Raw genomic sequence first — 19157 nt, 5'->3', positions numbered from 1 at the left:
TGGCCTTGTAGTCACAGCGTCCCGTACGATTTTTCTGAGAGCTTCTGGTCCCAATCAATTCGAAAAGTTTGTAGTTGACCTCGGTGTGGAAGTTTTGTCCCAGCAGGTGACATCTCCAGGCATCTTTGCGATGCCGGAACACATTTTGTTCGTTCCAGTTAGGAAGCGGCTGGTTTACTCGACAAGCCAGTCTTTTTTCGGAAATGCTTACCTGATGCCTCGGTTACTAACATCGGTTTGCGACGGGTTCTGACATCTCTGGGCTGGGTGCCTCTCCCAGTGTCTTGTTACTTTCCATAACTCCATGGGTTTCACCCGTCCACTGAACCTCCCATACGGACGGAGTAAGGTGAAAGGTAGGGAAGCGACCTGGTTAAAGTTCATCAAAATCCCCCTGTCGTACCCTGCTCGTCTGAGGCACCGCGGTAGGGATCGCCTTGAACATGAAGCAGGGGCATTGCCTCATGCTAAACAGTAACCATGTTAGAGACTTCGTTTCTTCCAATTGAACCTTACGACGAAGCGGTATCTACCGCTAGGGAACGCTGTTTTGGCTTTACTGATATGGAGCCTCCCAGAGACACTTCAACACGGATTCAAACTTCACAGGAGTTATACGACCAGATTTCACCTCGCTTTCGGATGAAAAACTGCGGTACAAACGAAATGGACAGATTAAAATAAGTTTCCCATGGTAGATTAATCGTTGGCAAAATGCAACTAGAGTGGGAGAGACCGGTGGCGAAGTGTTCCGCGCTTGTGGCTCAGTTTACCCCAAGGTAGAGCGCTTGCCGATATTTCATTCCGGTCATTCCGTGACTTGTAGTCCTACTGAACCAGCGCTAAGGGCATAAGTCCTTCTCCATGAGTGGACATAGCATGAAAATACGAAAGAGCCAATCAACATGCGGCGACTTCGGACAACCAAGCGATGCGTTTCCGCACCAACTAAGTTCCGCGTGACTATGATTGATTAAAGATATGTACCTCCGGGACTAGGCTAGACTTTGCACCTGACAGTCCATAATTCTGTTCGACCGATTGTGGATTTAGAGTGGACTAAGTCCCACGCCAATGTAGTGAACATCTGACTATATGTTTCATGTGGAGAGACCATAGTGGCTTAGTCTATAGTTAGTTAAAAAAAATCCTTCCACCATTACGTTCGGGATAACAAACGCGATAAAACCGTAAGTAGGCCGTTGTAAACACAAAAAGGCAGCAGCAGCTGGTGAATGTCGCGACAGCAGCAACAACACCTCAGGGAAAGAAGTGAACAGGAAAAACGTAAACGGCTTGGATGTACGCGAATTTACGATGGTGGCTCTTGCATTTGGAACGCCATACGGAAGACCGCTGGGCTGACTCGTTTGACAATGAAAAGGAGCACCCATAATGATAAAAACGACATTAAACGGCATTTGTTTCAGAAAATAAAAGAACGAACACATCAAATCACGCAACGATCTAATCTGGGATACATAAAAAACTTTTTGGAAAAATATACATAAATAGCAGCATAAAATTTTCTGTCAGTGGGATTCAGGGCTATGAAAACTTGAAATCCTCGAGAATGGAATGGTCTTTCGGGTCAAGAACCTCCCAGCTACTGACGTTATGCATCAGAGTAAACAGTTTGCTCAAAGTTCCACTGTTTGTGGGCGAAGGTACTGAAGCCCCATTTTCCAAACCCGAGCACCCAATGATGAGCAGCTTGTGTTTCGCTCTCGTTAGGGCGACGGTAAGTCTGGCAGAGTCCTCTAGAAGAGCAGTCCGAGAATGTTTGCCAGGTCCCTAGAGGATAGAAACACGAAAAACAACACTACATGACGATGGCATACATGTCTTTCTTGACAAAAAGGAACATTTTAGAGTTTCTATAGCGTCTACGAATGAAAGGGCAAGACAGTTGGTTGTTAGTTCATTCTCTGGGTTAGGCAACTTCGCAAATGTTACATCACCAATCGAGGTAACAACATCGGTGCGTCTGTGTGGAGATGAGCGTTGTGTAGTTGTGCGAGTGGCAATATAAGCGCTACTGACCAACAATGACAGAGATTAGCTGATGACGTCACCTTGATTAATGATCAAAAGTTCGCAACCAACTTGTCTAGCTAAGCGAACGACCGAACGACCATCTGTGCTATCTAAACTACCAACACTCCTCAAGGACTAGACAGCCATTAACTGTAATAATAAGAGCCTCCTGTGGAAGGAATTTGTTACGCATGGCTCCAGTTGATCACTGCTTGAAGAGTACGTGAATCATCTTCGGCAGGTGAAACTCAGTACAAATTTATAAACTTCAAGCTGAAAGATATCCTTTCAAAGCTGTTTACGTTAATAAAATGTATTCAAACAGTGATTCCTCAAAGATCGTTCTAGCAACTAATAACTTTTGTGGAGGTGGCTTACAGAAAAATCAGGCGGGGAAGCAAGCAGGATAAAATCAGGCGGTAAAAGGCCGAAGTAGATAAAAAGTACCGCAGTTTCAAAGGCGACGCCACTGCAACATTCTTTTGCGAACAGAAACGTGGTGCAAAGCAGGTAATGATGCATTCACTTACATCAGAAGAGGTGCTTGTTTGTACTCGACCATGTGTACACACTGTGAGAGATAGAATCACTGCTCGTTTATCACGACCCTGAAACTGATCGACTGTGTTTACTTCCACGTCTGACAGGACTGAGTCCCCAGGATTAGAAATAGGAGTTTCAGTGAGCAGACGTCGCAATAGTCCTACTTGGCTTCGATGAGGAGAAATAACACCGACGTCTTCGGGACGCAATCCACGCTGTAAGAAAACAAGGTGATACATGAGACCGGTTTTCAAAATACCGCGTGGCACGACCTAACATACAAACATTGTGGCAAACACCGAAGAACAATCAGCATGAAAGGCTGTACAGATAAAGAAAGAAAGGCATACCATTATCAATGAATTCAGGAGAAAGACGACCAACTTAGCTTCAGTTGGATTGCTGAACTTGAGATCCATGCCCTTGTACTCTTCAGGACTATGCCACTGAGAAAAAACAAGGAACACAGGAGGTAAAGCCGTAGTAAATTTTGAGTCGAAACCCATCGGAGTTGAACGGAGATGTGAGGAACGACAGTATGGTGATGGAAGGAAGCAACAGCTCAGAAGAGGAAATACAGATGCTTAACCAAACGGATAAATGGTGAAGAGAATGGACCCCTCCGTGGTGGGACAATTAGCGTACCCTGGCGAATTGGAACAGTTTTGGTGACTTGCGCCTTGAAAATGGACTGCTGCGACAGCTTCACGCCGACAACACCTGTGATGCTTTCTGCGCATTTAGGCCATCTTGTATTAAAGAACGCAATCATCCTGGTGTTCAAGGTCAGGCGGATCAGCGGTATCTATGCCCACATCCAGCAGGGAGACATCAGATGAAAGTGGGGAACAACATGAGAAGGCCTATCTATACCACAGTAGGTCCCACAATGTACATCAGATTGGTAATCTGGAAACTGCTCGGTGTCACTTGGCACACTCCGTTCCTCTCCCATATTTTATTCCCACCCGACTAGTGTGAGGATCTAGCAAAAAAATAACACCAAGGTAATCCGAAAGTCTGCTGTCATTCGAAAATTATGCGCTGGACTTTGATTATCCATTGAACCGACTGCACACAAACAGGCTGCTTGAATGTGTTGCAAGTCATTTCCAGAAAAGTAGGTTAGCTGTAACTATTCTACCATAACAGCTGGACAATGGGAAAGGGCGGTCGAAATTTGAATATCAATGAAGTTGTCACGAAGACGGATCATGATATCTTTGCAAAACCCAACTGGAAGACAAATGAGAAAGCCCTTGATCCTTCATCACATTCAGGCCTAGGTGGACTTATTTGACACTGATATTGTTGGTGTGGTATTTGGAATGCCTGGACTAATTCTTACAGGCCACGGAGGGTGCTAAGCAACAGGTGTAGACCCACTTGACAAGTAATCATACAGTAAAACAAGACTCCGTGCTTGGAGGCATGACTGCAGGAAACGTTCTACACACTTCATATCCAAACGTACACTTTTGACAATCGGTAAGAAGAACAGTGAAGACTCCAAAGAAAAAAAGACCCTCAAGAGTCTTCCACGCAAACATCAGGTTGAAGTTTACCCCCCCCCCCTGAAATTTGAGTCGTTACATGTTGGTGGGTTTCAGATCGAATGATCTGCGCTATCCAGCAAAACTGCGCACATAATATAATCTGATCAACCACGTCGAAAATGCGTTCTCCGCGAAACGTTGGTACCACATCCATATTCCTACCATGGTCCTCATCCACAGCTGCAGTACGCCGGTAAGATAAGGAGTTATGAGAAATTACATGTATGGCACGTATGTATGGTGCGTAGAGTCTTTGGTTCACTATCCACCAACATATAAAACCTTATCCACTAATTGTCAGACTTACTGGGTATGTATGCGGGCAGTCACGCAAGATTTCAAGACACCGTCCACCACCATAAAGTAATGATGTGGTTCGCATAAGTTCCCTAAAAACTTATTACTGGCTTCAACTAGGCAGCGCACTTTTCAAACCGCACTTACAGGCCACCAAGAAGCACCACCTGAATAAGTTGGTTTCGGAAGTACATCCGTAGAGAAGTTCCACAGAGGTTCTACACAAAAGTCTTTCGTAAGATGAAGGTCTAGAACTGTTCCAATTTGGAATGAGAATAGAGCATCCGATTCCAAGTGTATCTCTCGTCTATATCAGTTTCTATCCTTTGGACTAACAGCAAGTACACCGCACGCTGGTGTTCACCAGGATATTAAGCTCTTCCTGTCGTGGGTCACTGACTTAGGGGGAAAGTACACACCTCACCCGTGGTTGTTTCACTCTGGTTTTCTCGCACACCACTGTGTATACGTCACCTTAGAATAAACGCATAAATGACAGTGTCTCAAAACTACATGGGGCCAGTGAACAGCCTAAGAAATTCCATACTTACTGGAGTAGTGGCGGTTGACAGGGAGTTCACAACAAACAAATCGGTTCCACTGTTCCACTGCAATCATGGCATTTACTTAGGAGGGAGCAGTAGTCAGGAAAGTGACAGAATGAAGGGCCGGGAAATGAGGAAAATCGAGGTTGATAATTGGAAGTATACAGGCCTAACAGTAAGATAAATGAACTCGGAATAAAACCGGTATGAAGAAAAGAAGGATGCCGATTAGCGTATATTTAGTCAGTCATTTAACGGTCCCCCTTGGATTATCGCTCAAAGGATGAAAACATAATACCAGCAACACAAGATCACGGGAACTGCAGATGGGTATTCAAATGCGTCCAAAATTTAATAGGTGTGATAGAACGTAGAAACAAGTAGTGATTCGAATGAGAATTAACTCCATAGCAAGAACTGAACCCAACAAAATACGCGACCCAAACCAAACTGCATTTACCTGGGAAGTATCAAGGAACAGCGTAGCGTCCTCCAACTGAGCACTCACTGCACGCGTCAACCACAACGGAATCTGGAAGAAAATAGGGGAAAAAAGACGGTTCACAACACTATAGCTTTGCTAAAACTGACAACCAAATTTTATCCTATACTGAGCACAACCCCCCACCACAGCACGTTGATGGCATACCTGTTACCAATCTAGTCGTCTGGTTTCCGTATAAACGGCAATTGGGGCTATAGGGGAAGCCTGAAGCAAAGCAGCTCCGAAGTCGACCAAGCGCTACAAGTATCGCAGTCTTAATAAATTATATAACTTAACCTAGGTGGTCTACGTGAAAAAGAGTGCCACAGTTTCGGTTTCTGGCTGAGACTGATATGGGAGAAGGATCATTCAAGTGCAAAAAACTGGTCACGGGTTCGCTCCAGAGTGGAACAGATCTGCATTTGACTATTCGAAGTTGGGAGTTAAACGGCCAGATATATTACTGGATTTCGTAAACCAAAGCGCGACAACACGCATTGTGAGATAGCAGGCTTTCACCTAAGCATGCATGAGTAAAGTAAAGGACAGGTGTGCAACATCAAGTAGTTACGAATCCACCAGGTTGAGTACGTCATAAAAGGTAAATAGGAACTTACTTTACTGGTATCAGGAACGCGAACCACTTGTTCAAAAGAAAGGGTCAACCGGTCTGCAAGTGTTCCGTTTGCGACAGAGGCATCAATAGCCTTCATTGCGTTCGAGTAGGATAGCTCATTCGCTAATCGAAGGATGGGTGAGTTCATTCGATATTGGAGATTTAAGGCAACCACACACCCGGACTTTGGAGAAACAGGTGAAACGGATTCCGGTTCGTTCATAGCCAGCAAATGAGTGAACAGACTGCGATCCAAGCCAGCTTTCCTAAGACAAGCCGAAATAAAGACCCACCTCATGTACAGCTCAAGGTTGAAAACACTTCACAAACTGGAACTGACTGCTAATAGGTGCGCTAATTGCTTTGCGAGAAGCGGAGCCATGAAGAATACAACACATGTAGGGAGTTAAGTGGCCATACTAAAACTAAAAAACAGCCCTCACAATGACTCAAGATTCTGCAGCTTCCAAGTCGCCCGATAGGCAAGTGAGAACAGAGGAATACGGTACCATCTAAGACCCTTCTGAACAGAAGCCAATTCCTTAAAAAAATTTGCGGTAGCGTTCCTTATAAGTCATAGGTGTCTCTCGATAGACGCGACACATCTTCTCTCATCAGGGGGATTTATTGCATCCTACACTGACACTTAACAGCCACGTGGGAACACGAGTGGCGTAGCACTGGAACCTAAGGAAATCTATGATCATCATTACTGGACACCGATGGTGTACAATAGAACTTTCTTAGTTATATGGGCCGTTGATAGCGTTCTCTTTAAAAGATGCTGGTAATTGAGCGCCAATGGAGCACCTCCAGCTGACGGAAGATAGATTGCGGTACCAGTGCGAAAATTGCTACGTTGACGCGAGATACATATGCTATGTTGCTCACCTTACAAACGCGAATCATTTTTCAAGTATTGTAGGTCTTGCCAACTTGATTCTGCACTGAGTAACGATCAGCAGTGCCATTTTCTCTGGAGAGGCTTTCAGCTTACGGACAACCTACTGTTGACCCGTTGTCTAAATCACTTACCATCTCCTTACTATTTTAATCGTTTGTTTCTGGTGCCCAATAGCTAACGAGACTTACGTGTTATTGATGGCGATTAAGTGGTTAGGACGTGGGTTTTGGTACTAAAATGGGCACTACCTTCTGCGTTCTCAATACACTTGTCTCCGAGTCGTAGAAAAACCCAAAAACCCCTCGCTCCGAAACACGCCCAAGACATTCACCAGCCGGAACGTGCAAAAAACTGTAAGAATTTTTTCCATCATCACGCCACCCTCCTATGCGAAATACACCTTCCAAATACTACGACCAACTGTCAGCTATTGGGGAAAGCGGATCACACAAACAGGTAACCTGCCGAAAGTGCAGGTTTCACACACCCAGGTCCGAGTTAAGGTGGGGCGGGTGCATATCAACGCAAAGGACACTTGTTCGGCTTCCCGTGGAGCTGAGGCTGATCTTATCACATTTTCAGGTAACGCTGTTACCTCACTTGATCTGTGGTTTTTACGTCAACTCTGCCTCCATCATCATTTCATTGTTCACCACTTCATCCAACGAAGTAATTGTAGATTGGTGCTATTGTGAGGAGTTTTGGTAACTGGCATTTCGTCGTGCCGGTGAAGCCAACTTATGCTAAAAGACCGAGAAGCACTGTAAAGCTGTTTCATCCTTAATAGGGATCATCAGCAGTGAATATCTCGCGAAATTCAGGGAGTTTCTAACCCACGACTTTCCGGTCGGTGATTGAACATTTAACCATACGGCGACGAGCGGTTGAACAGCGGTGTGATTAGCTCTCACTCAGACAGGACACAGCGCTGCTCATCCTTCAGTCACAGAAACGTCACGTGGTTAAGTACCGACTGGTTCCCCAAGAGTTCTTAGATGAAAGTTCAACTCACCGTATGAGATCATTCTTCCCCTGAGCCACTGGAAAGGGTAACTAATCACCGCGGAACTTACAGACTGTCTATTCGTAAAGGGCAGAAAACGTACGTGGGTAAACTGCTGATGAGAGCAGTTCTGCCCGGAGCGTAAGACCGAAATGACCTTAGTTAAAGCACTGTTCCGACGAAAATCAAGTAAAACAGTAAGACCTCATTCTCCAGCTTCATAATTAAACAAAAAATACCCTAACGACGGATTGAGGTGGAGAGATGTACATACCGCGCTTCGTTGCTTTGTACCAAAGGTGGTAACTGATGTGGGTCTCCAACCAGAACAAAACGGCTTCGACGATCTGTTGATTCGTCCATCGAACGAAGGCAAAGTAAAGCACCAATGGAAGTGGGGAGCAGTAATTGACTAGCTTCGTCCACCAAGATGAGATCGAATCGAGTTCGACACAACGCCGGATGCTGGGCTCCAGACCCTCCACTAGCAGCGAGTGCTGTGCAACCCACAACGGCCTGTATTGAAGAAGCGACATGAAGCGGGGTTGGACAAACAGTTCACCGTGGCATAAAAGACAATTCAATCCCCCAAGAAGAGTTAACTAAGATTGTGGGAAGTTATTCTGTTTTTCATACTATACGCGGAACCATGAATTTATGGAAATTGGTGATTCGTAAGTCAGAAGATTCCACGCTCAGAATATCGAAAATACAGGGAGACATTGAATGAAGGCAGCCAGGATGCCAAATACCCGCTAAACCGTTATTTTACAGAAGGCTCAAGGAAGCAGAGGACGGCTAGATGGGGAGAAAGTTATGGAGTTGGGATTCCCTAAGAATGGTTCACAGTAAAATTCAATCTGCACACGAAGTATGAGGAGCCGGTGAGTTTCGCAACAGAAAACCTCGATAAAAGGACTGAGTAAAACAGTTACTTGGACATGCAAGGGTGACAAACAGAAGAGTTCAGTGAGAGCGAATCAGTGGAGATTGTGGCTTTCTCCACCGAGGAAAGTCCTATTTCACCAAAGTTCAACAATGAGAGGAAAGCAATAGGGGGTGGGGATTACGGGCTAGACCACAGACATATGAACTCCAATCAGTGACTCACATCGAAAGTGAGAGGTACGCAAAAAATTTTTGTTTTGGATGCCAAAGAAAAGCAAGGATTTGAACTGTAAAAAGCAACAGCGGGCAAACGAATATTGGACCAGAGCTTAGGAACACCATGAATGTATGGCTTAAAAAGGATTTCCGAACGGATGAAAAACGGTGTGACTTACAGAATCCTCTAAACACTGACGAACAAAGGCAATCGGGTCCGTTGTTGAACCAGCACTTTTGATCTGTTGATGCAGCATATGTTCAAAAGTACAAGCCAATAGTTCCGGATTAACTCTGTCAGTTGGTCCGAGACGAAGTATCTTTTGTTCACCACTCTGTAGAATAGAAACAAATGCTAATGACAAATTTGCAACGATTTAACCAAACAGAGCAAGTTTTGAATGAGTTGTCAAGACGCCACAGGATTGTTCCCGACATGCCACGACAGGAGACTAAAAGGGTACCGATGCGATTATAGAGAAGTCTTGATCTCAAAGTGTTTGAACGTATGTCCAGTCTAGTGAACGTATTGCGTAGCATTTCATGATCCTCATGAGGAAGAAAAATATATGACAGCTTTTGCTGAGAATGAGAAATCAGCTACTTTATTTGAAATGCTTGCAAACGGCTCACAAGATAAGGCCTGTGATGAAATAAGTGAGATGGCTCGGTGGCTAGAGCGCGAATTTACCGATTCGAACCTGACCTCCGCATCTCGACTTTTCCTGTCTAGGTTTGGGTAACCTGGCAGTACCCCAGCCCTCGTGCTTCCTTCGGTGGTATGGCAGGTAAGCACCGAAAGATCATTTATTTAATAATAATTATTATTAAGTGATCCCAAACTACTGAAGCCACTTGTAACGGTAGACTAAGCGTTGAATAGAGCACTCTACGAGCAGATTCTCACCGGACTCATTTGCGACGGTCCAGGGTATAAAAACCGCAAGTTGTCCGACAACGAACAAGTCTGTTCAAGTTTTGTGATCCGAAATAGTAAAATATGATGAAAACCAGCGCAGACCGAAGTTATGATGCAAACCAACCTTAATCAGTCGCACCAACAGATTATCCACGGCTGAGTGAGTATGGGCAACAACTAACACCTTTTGTCCCAGCCGTATCAGCACACGTAACAGCGACGCCAAAGTTTCCGTTTTCCCTGGAAGGATAACAAAAGGTTGTAACATTTGTTCGGCAGAAGCTCCGTACCCAAGTAGAAAAGACAATACTTACCAGTACCCGGATAGCCTTTGATGAGAACATAGTGGTTGGCCATTAGAACACGTAGAACTGCCGTCTTTTGACACGTATTCAAATGCCTTAGAATTCCGCGTACTGGAACCAAGAGGTGACTAATATAGTAACGGATGACTTACTGCCGGTCACTACATGTTTGGAGAGGGTGGCAGTAAAGCTCGGCTTTGCTCCATCAATGATCAACGACCGCAAATAGTCACTGGTGGGGAGAGCACAAAATAGCATAGAAGATGCAAATTATTGTCCGATCATTAAGAAAACAGATCTTGTTCTACACAAGCCTGATACCTCGATAAACAGCTATCTGGATGTTAGAGTTTCTCGAGGGGACTGCAGCCTACCATAATTGTCATTAAAAATTCCCTGCCACTGGAATGTATGCAGGGAATAACTCCAAAAACCGAATTTAATGGTGGCTATTTTCCCCTGCAGGATCACCAATTGTATTGTCAAAAACTGAGCGTCAAAAACAACTACTGTGTACCCGAGAATCAGCCCGAATCAGGGGAAACGAAGCATTTCCAACTTACAGGGCAATAAGAACGAACAAAACATGGAAGCATTATCTACAGAGGAAAATCGGTCATTCTATAAGGTGTTGAAAACACTTGGTTCCTCTGATCTGCTTAAACAACACAGAACTCGTCTTTTCGTTGCATTGTTCGTAGAAAAAACAAGCATAACTTCGAATGTAGCACGAAGCGCACGAAGAGACCAAAAAATGAGTCACTGGAGAAAAGCTGTCACATGCACGGACTGAAAGAACGACACACAGTGCGATCCAAACGAGAATTTTATAAACCCGGTAGTGTCCAAAATGCCAAAAACCCAACGTGAAGATGAATACTGGACTTTGATTCATTGATCTGCAAAATCCTCAGTTTTTTCCGTAGAGTTAGGCAAGAGGCTGACATGTTGAAGGTTTGTATGATATCAGGTTGCATGGTACCGGCAAGGGTCCACGTACCCTTCGAAAATTGTCCCGGCCGACGGATATCGGGGGTTGTTTTCTTCTTCCAAGTCATGTTATGCTGTCTTTGCATGTTATGCTACAACTCCACGGGCCCATTCGCTGCAATGGGACTCTTCCTTCACCTGGCTTAGCCAGCCTGTAAATCAGCGTACCGCCTGTGTCCAGTACTATACTCCCGGAGGCAGCTACTGTGAGCTACTGGCACGATAAGACGGGTGATATATATATATATATATATATATATATATATATATATATATAGTGTCAAGACCGTCTAATACAGAACCTTAGTTCATCCAGTTGGCTGCTTCAGTGACGCTGATCGAGAAAAAGATGGTACTTTCAATTGCGCCGGACGATTCATCAAAGCTTCTCAAAGAGTGTAACATACCACATAGTACCACATACCGTCAAAACCGCAGCACATACACATGCCAGGGATGGTTAAATGTGCCCAGTTACATTATTGAGACAAACGTTCAAGAATATATTCAAACACGGCCATCCCACTTCGACGTAGAACTCGTTACACACAACCACGAAGATGACACTAGCAATTACCTACCCAGTGGAGGTGCGTTGCATTAGACCGACCATGTTTGACAAGTTCAGCTGAACTGCCTTGGACGAAACGTAGCGATCCAAGCGGAATAGGTCAACCCATGTGGGAAGCGCACTTTGAAAGCGAGAAAATGATGTGAAAATAAAATATGCTGAAAAGTTACGTGCCGGCCGCGATAAGGAAATGAAAGAATAAAAAAGCTGAAAAAACCTAAGTATTTCTCCTCTATTTTGACAGTGAGAAACCAAGCACGTTTGGAAGAACAGGTAGTAGGAAAACTTATTCCTCACAAGTGTATTACATGCTAACGCTGTAGTATTATACAGGTGCATCATTAGGGGTGATAACTGTATAACGCATATGATCACTTGAGGCGATGATGCAGTGAATTGAGGCAATTCTGGGTGAACCTGATGCACAAACCCTAACATAATCCGAGATACGAATTTTCTGCTGCGGATTAGTCTATTCGATTGGAAGGGGTAGTAGTTAACACACGATAAAGGATCTGTATAAATATCACAGGTTTTCTGATAAGTTGTGAAGTGCGATAATTCCACTTTGGGATCTTCTAAACAATGTTCTCCTGTTCGAGCACATGACTTAACTTTCTTTGGAGTATAACAATTAACAGTTTTCCCAACAGACGTAATCATCTATAGTGTTCACTGTTATGCTCGGTTATACAATGGCAGAAAATAAATGATCCCATTTTTGCTGATATGAAGAAAAACGACAACAGGCTGCTTTCGAATTTCACTGTGGTGTAAATCTGACGAAGAAATCTCCGAACATCTGAATAAGGCTTGGTGGCATGTCAGCCAAACACAAGCGAACTGAATTTTTCCGATAGAAAAGTGGAGTAAGCAACACGTTCACTAGGATTCCAGAGGAATTCGAGAAACCTTTTGAGAGAATTTTCCTTTATGCTTGGGTGATCAAGTGAATACGGTCGTGGATTTCGATTCGACCTTCAAGGTTCCAAAACCGCATGTGTGTTTCCAGATAGGCTGTTGGTCCCGCCCTGATAAGCGGTACGCATTTTGTTTCAGGAATAACGACTTAAAAAGTTTTTTTGGTAGGATTGGGAAGTTTGTTTAGCTGAGGTGGTTATCGGTTCATAGAGAACAGTGCGCAGCAGAAAACTTTTCACACGTACCGGCCTGGGTTGGAGCTGGCCACAATGAAGCTCAGTGATAGTAATCCAGTCAGACAAACTGGATGGCGTGACATGAGTGTTGCACGTGGCTTTTGGCGCAACTGAGCAACTGTCACTGTGAATAACTTAGCATATAGATACTAATGGTTTATTCGAAATGACAAAACCACAAAGGAGTCAAAAAAGGAGTAAATACATAACGTAAAAGCATTGCGAAGGTTAATGATGCCTGTATTGAGCGTAAAATACGCTTTTGCGGTCATCCAATTGCCAACAGCTTCAATGACAATTTTAATTACCAGGAGACTTACTGTTACGGAGATGTTCTGTACGGTTTCAAAAACGCAAAACGTTAAAAAGCTAAGGTTAACTCTAGTGTACGAGAGAGAAGTCCCTGCTTAAGTATGCAAGCTGTTCCTCTTTCTAACATGCATGATAATTCGAAAAGAATCTATCGTTTACACTTGCTGGACAGCATGGCTTCAGTCGCCGGTTAGGAATACGAGCATAAGGGATACACACACAGATGAATGTTTTGTAGGGATAGCTCAATGGCCGAACTTTGTAGTTCCGAACACATCCAGATTGTTCGTTCGGTACGAGAACGTCAAGTAGAGTTACGGATGCTTCTGGAGAATCACTGCATCTAAAATGCACAATCGGATGACTAAACGGTGATCGAAGATAAAGAGACAGCATGACTGGAAACCAACCACGCACCTGTAACGACACTTTGGCTGCGGTGTGACTAGTGGAAGGTACACGGGTGGAAATGGTGCCAGATCTGGCTAGAACAATCAACATACCAAGAATGGCATCAAGGAACGAGATTTCCCGCCTCTGAAAGCATTACAAATGGCATATTCCTCGAAAAATATTTTGATTATTTCACTTGAAGATCAAATACAAAGATTTCACAAGTATTAGTCTGTTCTGTAGTCGGAAAAACACGCACCTCTTGCGTGAGATTTGGACAAATCGTACGTGGACTTACCGATCAGTTTGAAGTACAATACAGTTAGTCCGTGAAATGGATGAAACAACAGGTGCCCGATTGTCGAGTTGTTGCACAACTTCATGGGTAAAAGGCACGATAGTCCCAAGCGTCAAACCAACGTGGCGACTGTCATCGCTGCTTACGATCACAAATTCGCCGACTCCCATGCACACTTCAGATCTGCAAAGCAATGAGGCAGGGTGAAGATACGCCGTAACAACCACCGTTGGCGTTTTGTTTCATGGGAACCCACATAACCTCAACGGTTCGAAAGATGATGGCAAGTGACATTGGCCAAATGTGAAGAAATTCATTACTGGAACCAAAATTGGAGACTCGGCTACCGATGATAACTCACTGGTTGAAGAAATATGGGACTTATCATACGTTATACATCATCCGACGAATAGGGCAAAAAATATGGCACAAATAGAGATCGACATGTTACCACGGAACAGCACGAGATGTAGCCACTTCTAGCATAAGTACTAGGTTATGCGTAGGACTGGTCCAGCTACTTCATGCAAAATGACACCGAGCAACTAAGGAAATCCAGAGACCAAGTTGGGCACACAAATGCAAAAGACATGACATATTGGAGGGAATGACGCGGAAGACACCTTTGTCCTGAAGTTCCTTTGTTATTTTCGTTCTTTTTATTATTATGTGCCTCCTCATTATCCAACAAGTATGTTAGTAATCCGTTGGCAAGGTGAAGTCCTCAAAGCTGCTCCACTTTTAAGATGAGTAGTACCGAATGTTGTAGTGCAGCAGGAAAGCATGAATTTGAGATTCTAAGTTACAAACCTGTTGCCAGTCACAATAAAGACGTGATACATAGTTGCGCTTAGGGCATGTTTGTAGACAGTGACGATACACCCATTTTCCTTGTAATATGGGTAAGAAACGACAAATTACCGCCCTAGGGAGAGAGGGTATCTGGTGTTTCTTTGAGGTCTTGTTTGGAGAATCGCTGTGTATCCTTGTGTCACAACAACCCAGTTTTTTCATAAAGGAAACTACTCACAAGTTTGTTGAAAACTCTTGGAAGCCCACGACAGTTTTCGTCAACCTTATGTTCTACTTGAACCCAGTGTTTTTTTCATGAACTGTTAATATATGAATCTTGAGATGTTCCAAAAGAGAAGTGTAAAAATGCGGGTTTCACACAGAAGGTTGAACATTCCCAAAACTGGAAAAATTGATTTCACATTAGGGCACATTTGGAATCCTATCCTGTCGGAACACTTTCTGTGTTATGCCGTAGCATCTAGGCCACCCAGGAAACAATAGATAAAAACCTACATTTGAGAGGTTCTTCGTTCGGGAATTAACACAGTCTTCCAATGGCCCGATACAGGGAACGCGGAACAAACCTTCAATCGACGGACACCACTGTGAACAGATGAAATAAAAATGTCAAAGTAGGAGTCGATTTCATTGTGTACCAAATGATAGCTGTTTATCAGGACCGCAGAACGGAGTGGTAAACATCGTTTTTCGGCCAAATGACTTATACCATCGAAACAATGAGAGGTAGATATAACGGCTCTAAGAAAAGGCATTGAAAACGGACAATCAACCAACATCAAGGAATAAACGCAAGGCAACTCGAAAGCTGAGACTCACACGTCTGGTGCGGTCTTGACCGATGAGGTTTTAGAAGACACAATTCGACCGATCACTGCATCCAAACGGTCAGAATAGGCGTATTCAAGTAGGAGTAGTGTACACCATCGCATGAAGAAACTCAAATGGGAAGGATTTAAATGCGCCCGTTTACTGCTGAGAAGCTGAGGAACCGAGTGTAAGTCTACTTCATCCAGAACAGTACGACTGTGTGAAATGAGGAAAACAACAGAAGAAACATAGTGAATGAACTTTAAAAAGTGTAGTTTGGTTTTTATCAACCTACACATGCGACCTACAAACCAGAATGTATAATTATTGGTTTGGACATGCCACCAAAAATCCAAACCCTTTTTTGAGGTGGTAGGGCGGCACTCACACCAACAAACCAAGGAGGGATTCCGAGAAAATCATTATAAACTAGCCTAACCATCAAGAAACTTTAAATCAATCTAAAAAGCATGGTTACCGGAGAATCAACTTGTGGGGTTGGACTGATTGACTCCATCTCAAAAGTGCCAGCCCATCAGACTGGCCCAGTATATCTGTGGCTTAATAGCATGCTAAGAAAGTCAGCTTCCAGATGTTATCATATTTGTTAGCAATCAGCCTTCATCCGAAAGTGAACAGCATGCAAGATTCTGGAATGTATATGTTTAAGGGAATCGACTTGAAGAACGATAACACAATGGCTTCTGACTTGGACGAGGTAGACATGAAAACGCAAATGTGCGTAATTGCTGTAGCCCATAAAAGAAGAACTGCTGAAATAATCTCACCTTTTGTACCGAAATACAAAGTTCCAAAAGACATGCAACTTTTTCAATTATTCGGTGCTACGATCAATGTCGATCTAAACAATTGTTATGGTGTTTGAAGATGGGCCTGGTATTTGAGCAAGACTACAAATAATAAGCCATTACGTCATGAATGAAACGGAGACAGTAAACGGTAAATAACTGATCGGAAACTGTATGTTGTTAGCACTTGAAGATTGTGACCCAATAATCACAGTTACCAGGATGTGTCGAAACGGTCGCCGACGAGACGGTAGGCAGACGGACACTATTTTAGACCACTAGATTAAGGACTGAGAAGCAGTCGCTTGGAAGACTGTGCTACACATAAACAACCCATTACTTTTAACTTCACGCTGACGTGTTCCAGTTTTATGCTTCGATGTAATCAACAGTCACACATGAAAGAAGTAACGCGCATACCACTTAGTTCCATTGGGTACAGGAGCACAAGAGGCGTCTAGCAAGCTACAAGCCATCTGAACGGGACACAGTTGACAGGACCGTAACTGTTTTGTTGGTTGAGGTATTGGTGGCATCCACGAGGCTGGATCAGATACGTTCCCGTTCAACAGTGAGCAGATCAGTCTCCAAAGGTGAGTGACTAGGCGGTTCCTAGTTTGCAACAACCCACGAAAACTGTCTGCTTGAGGAAAGACGAAGCCGGGATGGGGCTTTCTGTTGTCCGGTGTGATGGAATCATCCTGCAGATACACAAGCCACCCGGTACTGGCGGTAGATATAAGCTCTGGAAGCGCCGAAGTGTACGTAGGACCATAGCGGTCAAGCAGCATTAGGAGATAGAGTAACACCTAGAGTAGGCAAAAGTAGGGAAGAATTGTTTTCATTAAGCGAATCTTCACAGGTGTACGTAGGACCATAGCGGTCAAGCAGCATTAGGAGATAGAGTAACACCTAGAGTAGGCAAAAGTAGGGAAGAATTGTTTTCATTAAGCGAAATCTTCACAGAAAAAAAATCAACAAACTGCTCCTCGTCCACGAAATTTCTGGTGTGAAAAGTTTTGGGAAACTCAACGGATGGTTAAGGTAAACAGAGGTATCGTTGACAAACCTGGCCCTTGTGTTCTATCGAATAGCTCGGACGACCGGTTTTCAATTCTATTGGGATCAGAGAAAGCTGTTTGCCGCGTGTATGGGGGGCTGCTGGGTGGGATACATGCCCAAGAACTGACAGATCGACCCTGCCTTTGATGCCAAACCTAGAAGGAAAATTATAGTAATGGATGGAGGGTTACATTCAGACATGGCTAATGGAATGATGCGATGAAAACAATGGGATCATAAGGCCAAAATAAGGAATATGCCGACGGTTGTATGCTACGGCTTACTAGTTTCCCTTCACTGTACTTATCCGTGCATCGCTAACCAGCTTTATTTGCGCACAGAGAGCCGAATCACCGTCACGAAAAGATTGGATTGCGATGATGCATAGATGTCTGATACACATAGTGCTTGACTATCAGTCACCGTGGAGTGCATGCGTTGACCGAGAAATACGTTACATCACGATAACGATACAAAAAGTGGTCCAGGAACTCAAGTCGGATATCGAATAAATGGAACATATGTGCTTATTTTTAATAACTGTTGACGCCGTCAAGCAAAGATAGCTGGGACAGAGGTACAGCGCGTTTGTATGACGTGTTTAGGTTGGAAATCAAGATGAGAGACTCAAACATGTCTGAAGCGATCAGACGTAGAAAAGAATGCCCACCTAATGTACAAAGGATGGATTCGATTCGGTTCAGTGGTTTGTACCGCATGGTCTGGTGCTGTGGGAATTCTATACATCATGTCCTAGCGAGAAAACACCGTACGATCCATTTCGTTTACACTATTTGCCGAAAAATACCCCTGGGGTTTTGAACACATCTACTCAGTTTAGTTTGCCCCATTGTTTCGCTAGAAGTAGTTTGTGCTCTTGAGCAACTAGACAGCGTTTGTACCCTTTAAACACAAGCTATATCTCCAGCGACGGTTCGTTTGACTGTGTCCGGAGTTTGTGCTCGTCCATAAGTCAGCTACTAGGATGATCTTCGCGTAATCGAAAAATTGCACCCTCTATTTAAGACCGTTCGCAGACCTGTCGGTCTCAATAAAAATGTCTGGAGAACGCTGACTATCCAGACACGAGGAGTCTCAGTGCTGTGAGCAAACCATTCGAAAAAGACTCAAGTATCGTAGTGCATCTACGACTGCGGGAACGTGCACGAAATGAAGAGGCATACGCACACGTAAGATTGATCTTGTAGGTCACACGCACTTGCCTACCTGCTGAAAAAAGCAGATTTAAGGAGAGTTTATTCCACTTTGTAGTCATCGTTTCCTGATATGTGGCCCAACTTCGTTAACCGCACGGTTAGCAGATCTACCACCAAGTTGTCCATCACTACTTTAATGGTATGTTAATGTGTCTACAGCGCATAAGGTTTTGTGTAGTTCAGTGCATACGGATAGACATTCAAGTGGTCACATACATTTTCCTTACCACGAGTTTGGCCAAGTTACCAGCAGAACTGTCAGAAATACAAATATTTCAAGCATTTCAGTTTTATTCATCTACGTAGGGGGACCATCCTTTTAGCTCACATCCCAATGAACATGTTGCAAAAAATGAAATCAATGTGTAACTTTCGCGAAGCTGTATATGTTTCACGGTCACCACACAGAAAT

The 19157-nt window shown here is 43.9% G+C and overlaps 1 protein-coding gene across 1 annotated transcript in view; it reads right to left on the bottom strand.

Annotated features, from left to right (window-relative positions):
* Window positions 1–1189: 1189 nt before the first annotated feature.
* The window catches only part of T265_12528 (hypothetical protein), a gene marked incomplete at both ends in the record, with an annotated part of 30616 nt that continues 12648 nt past the window's right edge, over window positions 1190–19157 (bottom strand). Inside the window, 15 exons of the mRNA XM_009164164.1 lie at window positions 1190–1794; window positions 2568–2795; window positions 2931–3026; window positions 5439–5510; window positions 6080–6344; window positions 8260–8501; window positions 9269–9424; window positions 10133–10248; window positions 10323–10408; window positions 11885–11995; window positions 14035–14217; window positions 15343–15588; window positions 15667–15873; window positions 16887–17275; window positions 17536–17683. Coding sequence (XP_009162428.1) covers window positions 1549–1794; window positions 2568–2795; window positions 2931–3026; window positions 5439–5510; window positions 6080–6344; window positions 8260–8501; window positions 9269–9424; window positions 10133–10248; window positions 10323–10408; window positions 11885–11995; window positions 14035–14217; window positions 15343–15588; window positions 15667–15873; window positions 16887–17275; window positions 17536–17683 — 2791 coding nt within the window. The remainder of the gene's footprint in view (window positions 1795–2567; window positions 2796–2930; window positions 3027–5438; window positions 5511–6079; window positions 6345–8259; window positions 8502–9268; window positions 9425–10132; window positions 10249–10322; window positions 10409–11884; window positions 11996–14034; window positions 14218–15342; window positions 15589–15666; window positions 15874–16886; window positions 17276–17535; window positions 17684–19157) is intronic.

The sequence above is a fragment of the Opisthorchis viverrini genome (assembly GCF_000715545.1).
Source record: "Opisthorchis viverrini unplaced genomic scaffold opera_v5_3, whole genome shotgun sequence".
In the NCBI taxonomy this organism is placed as follows: Eukaryota; Metazoa; Platyhelminthes; class Trematoda; order Opisthorchiida; family Opisthorchiidae; genus Opisthorchis; species Opisthorchis viverrini.
The sequence above is the reverse complement of the archived record's forward strand: the minus strand, read 5'-3'. Positions and strand labels throughout refer to the sequence as shown.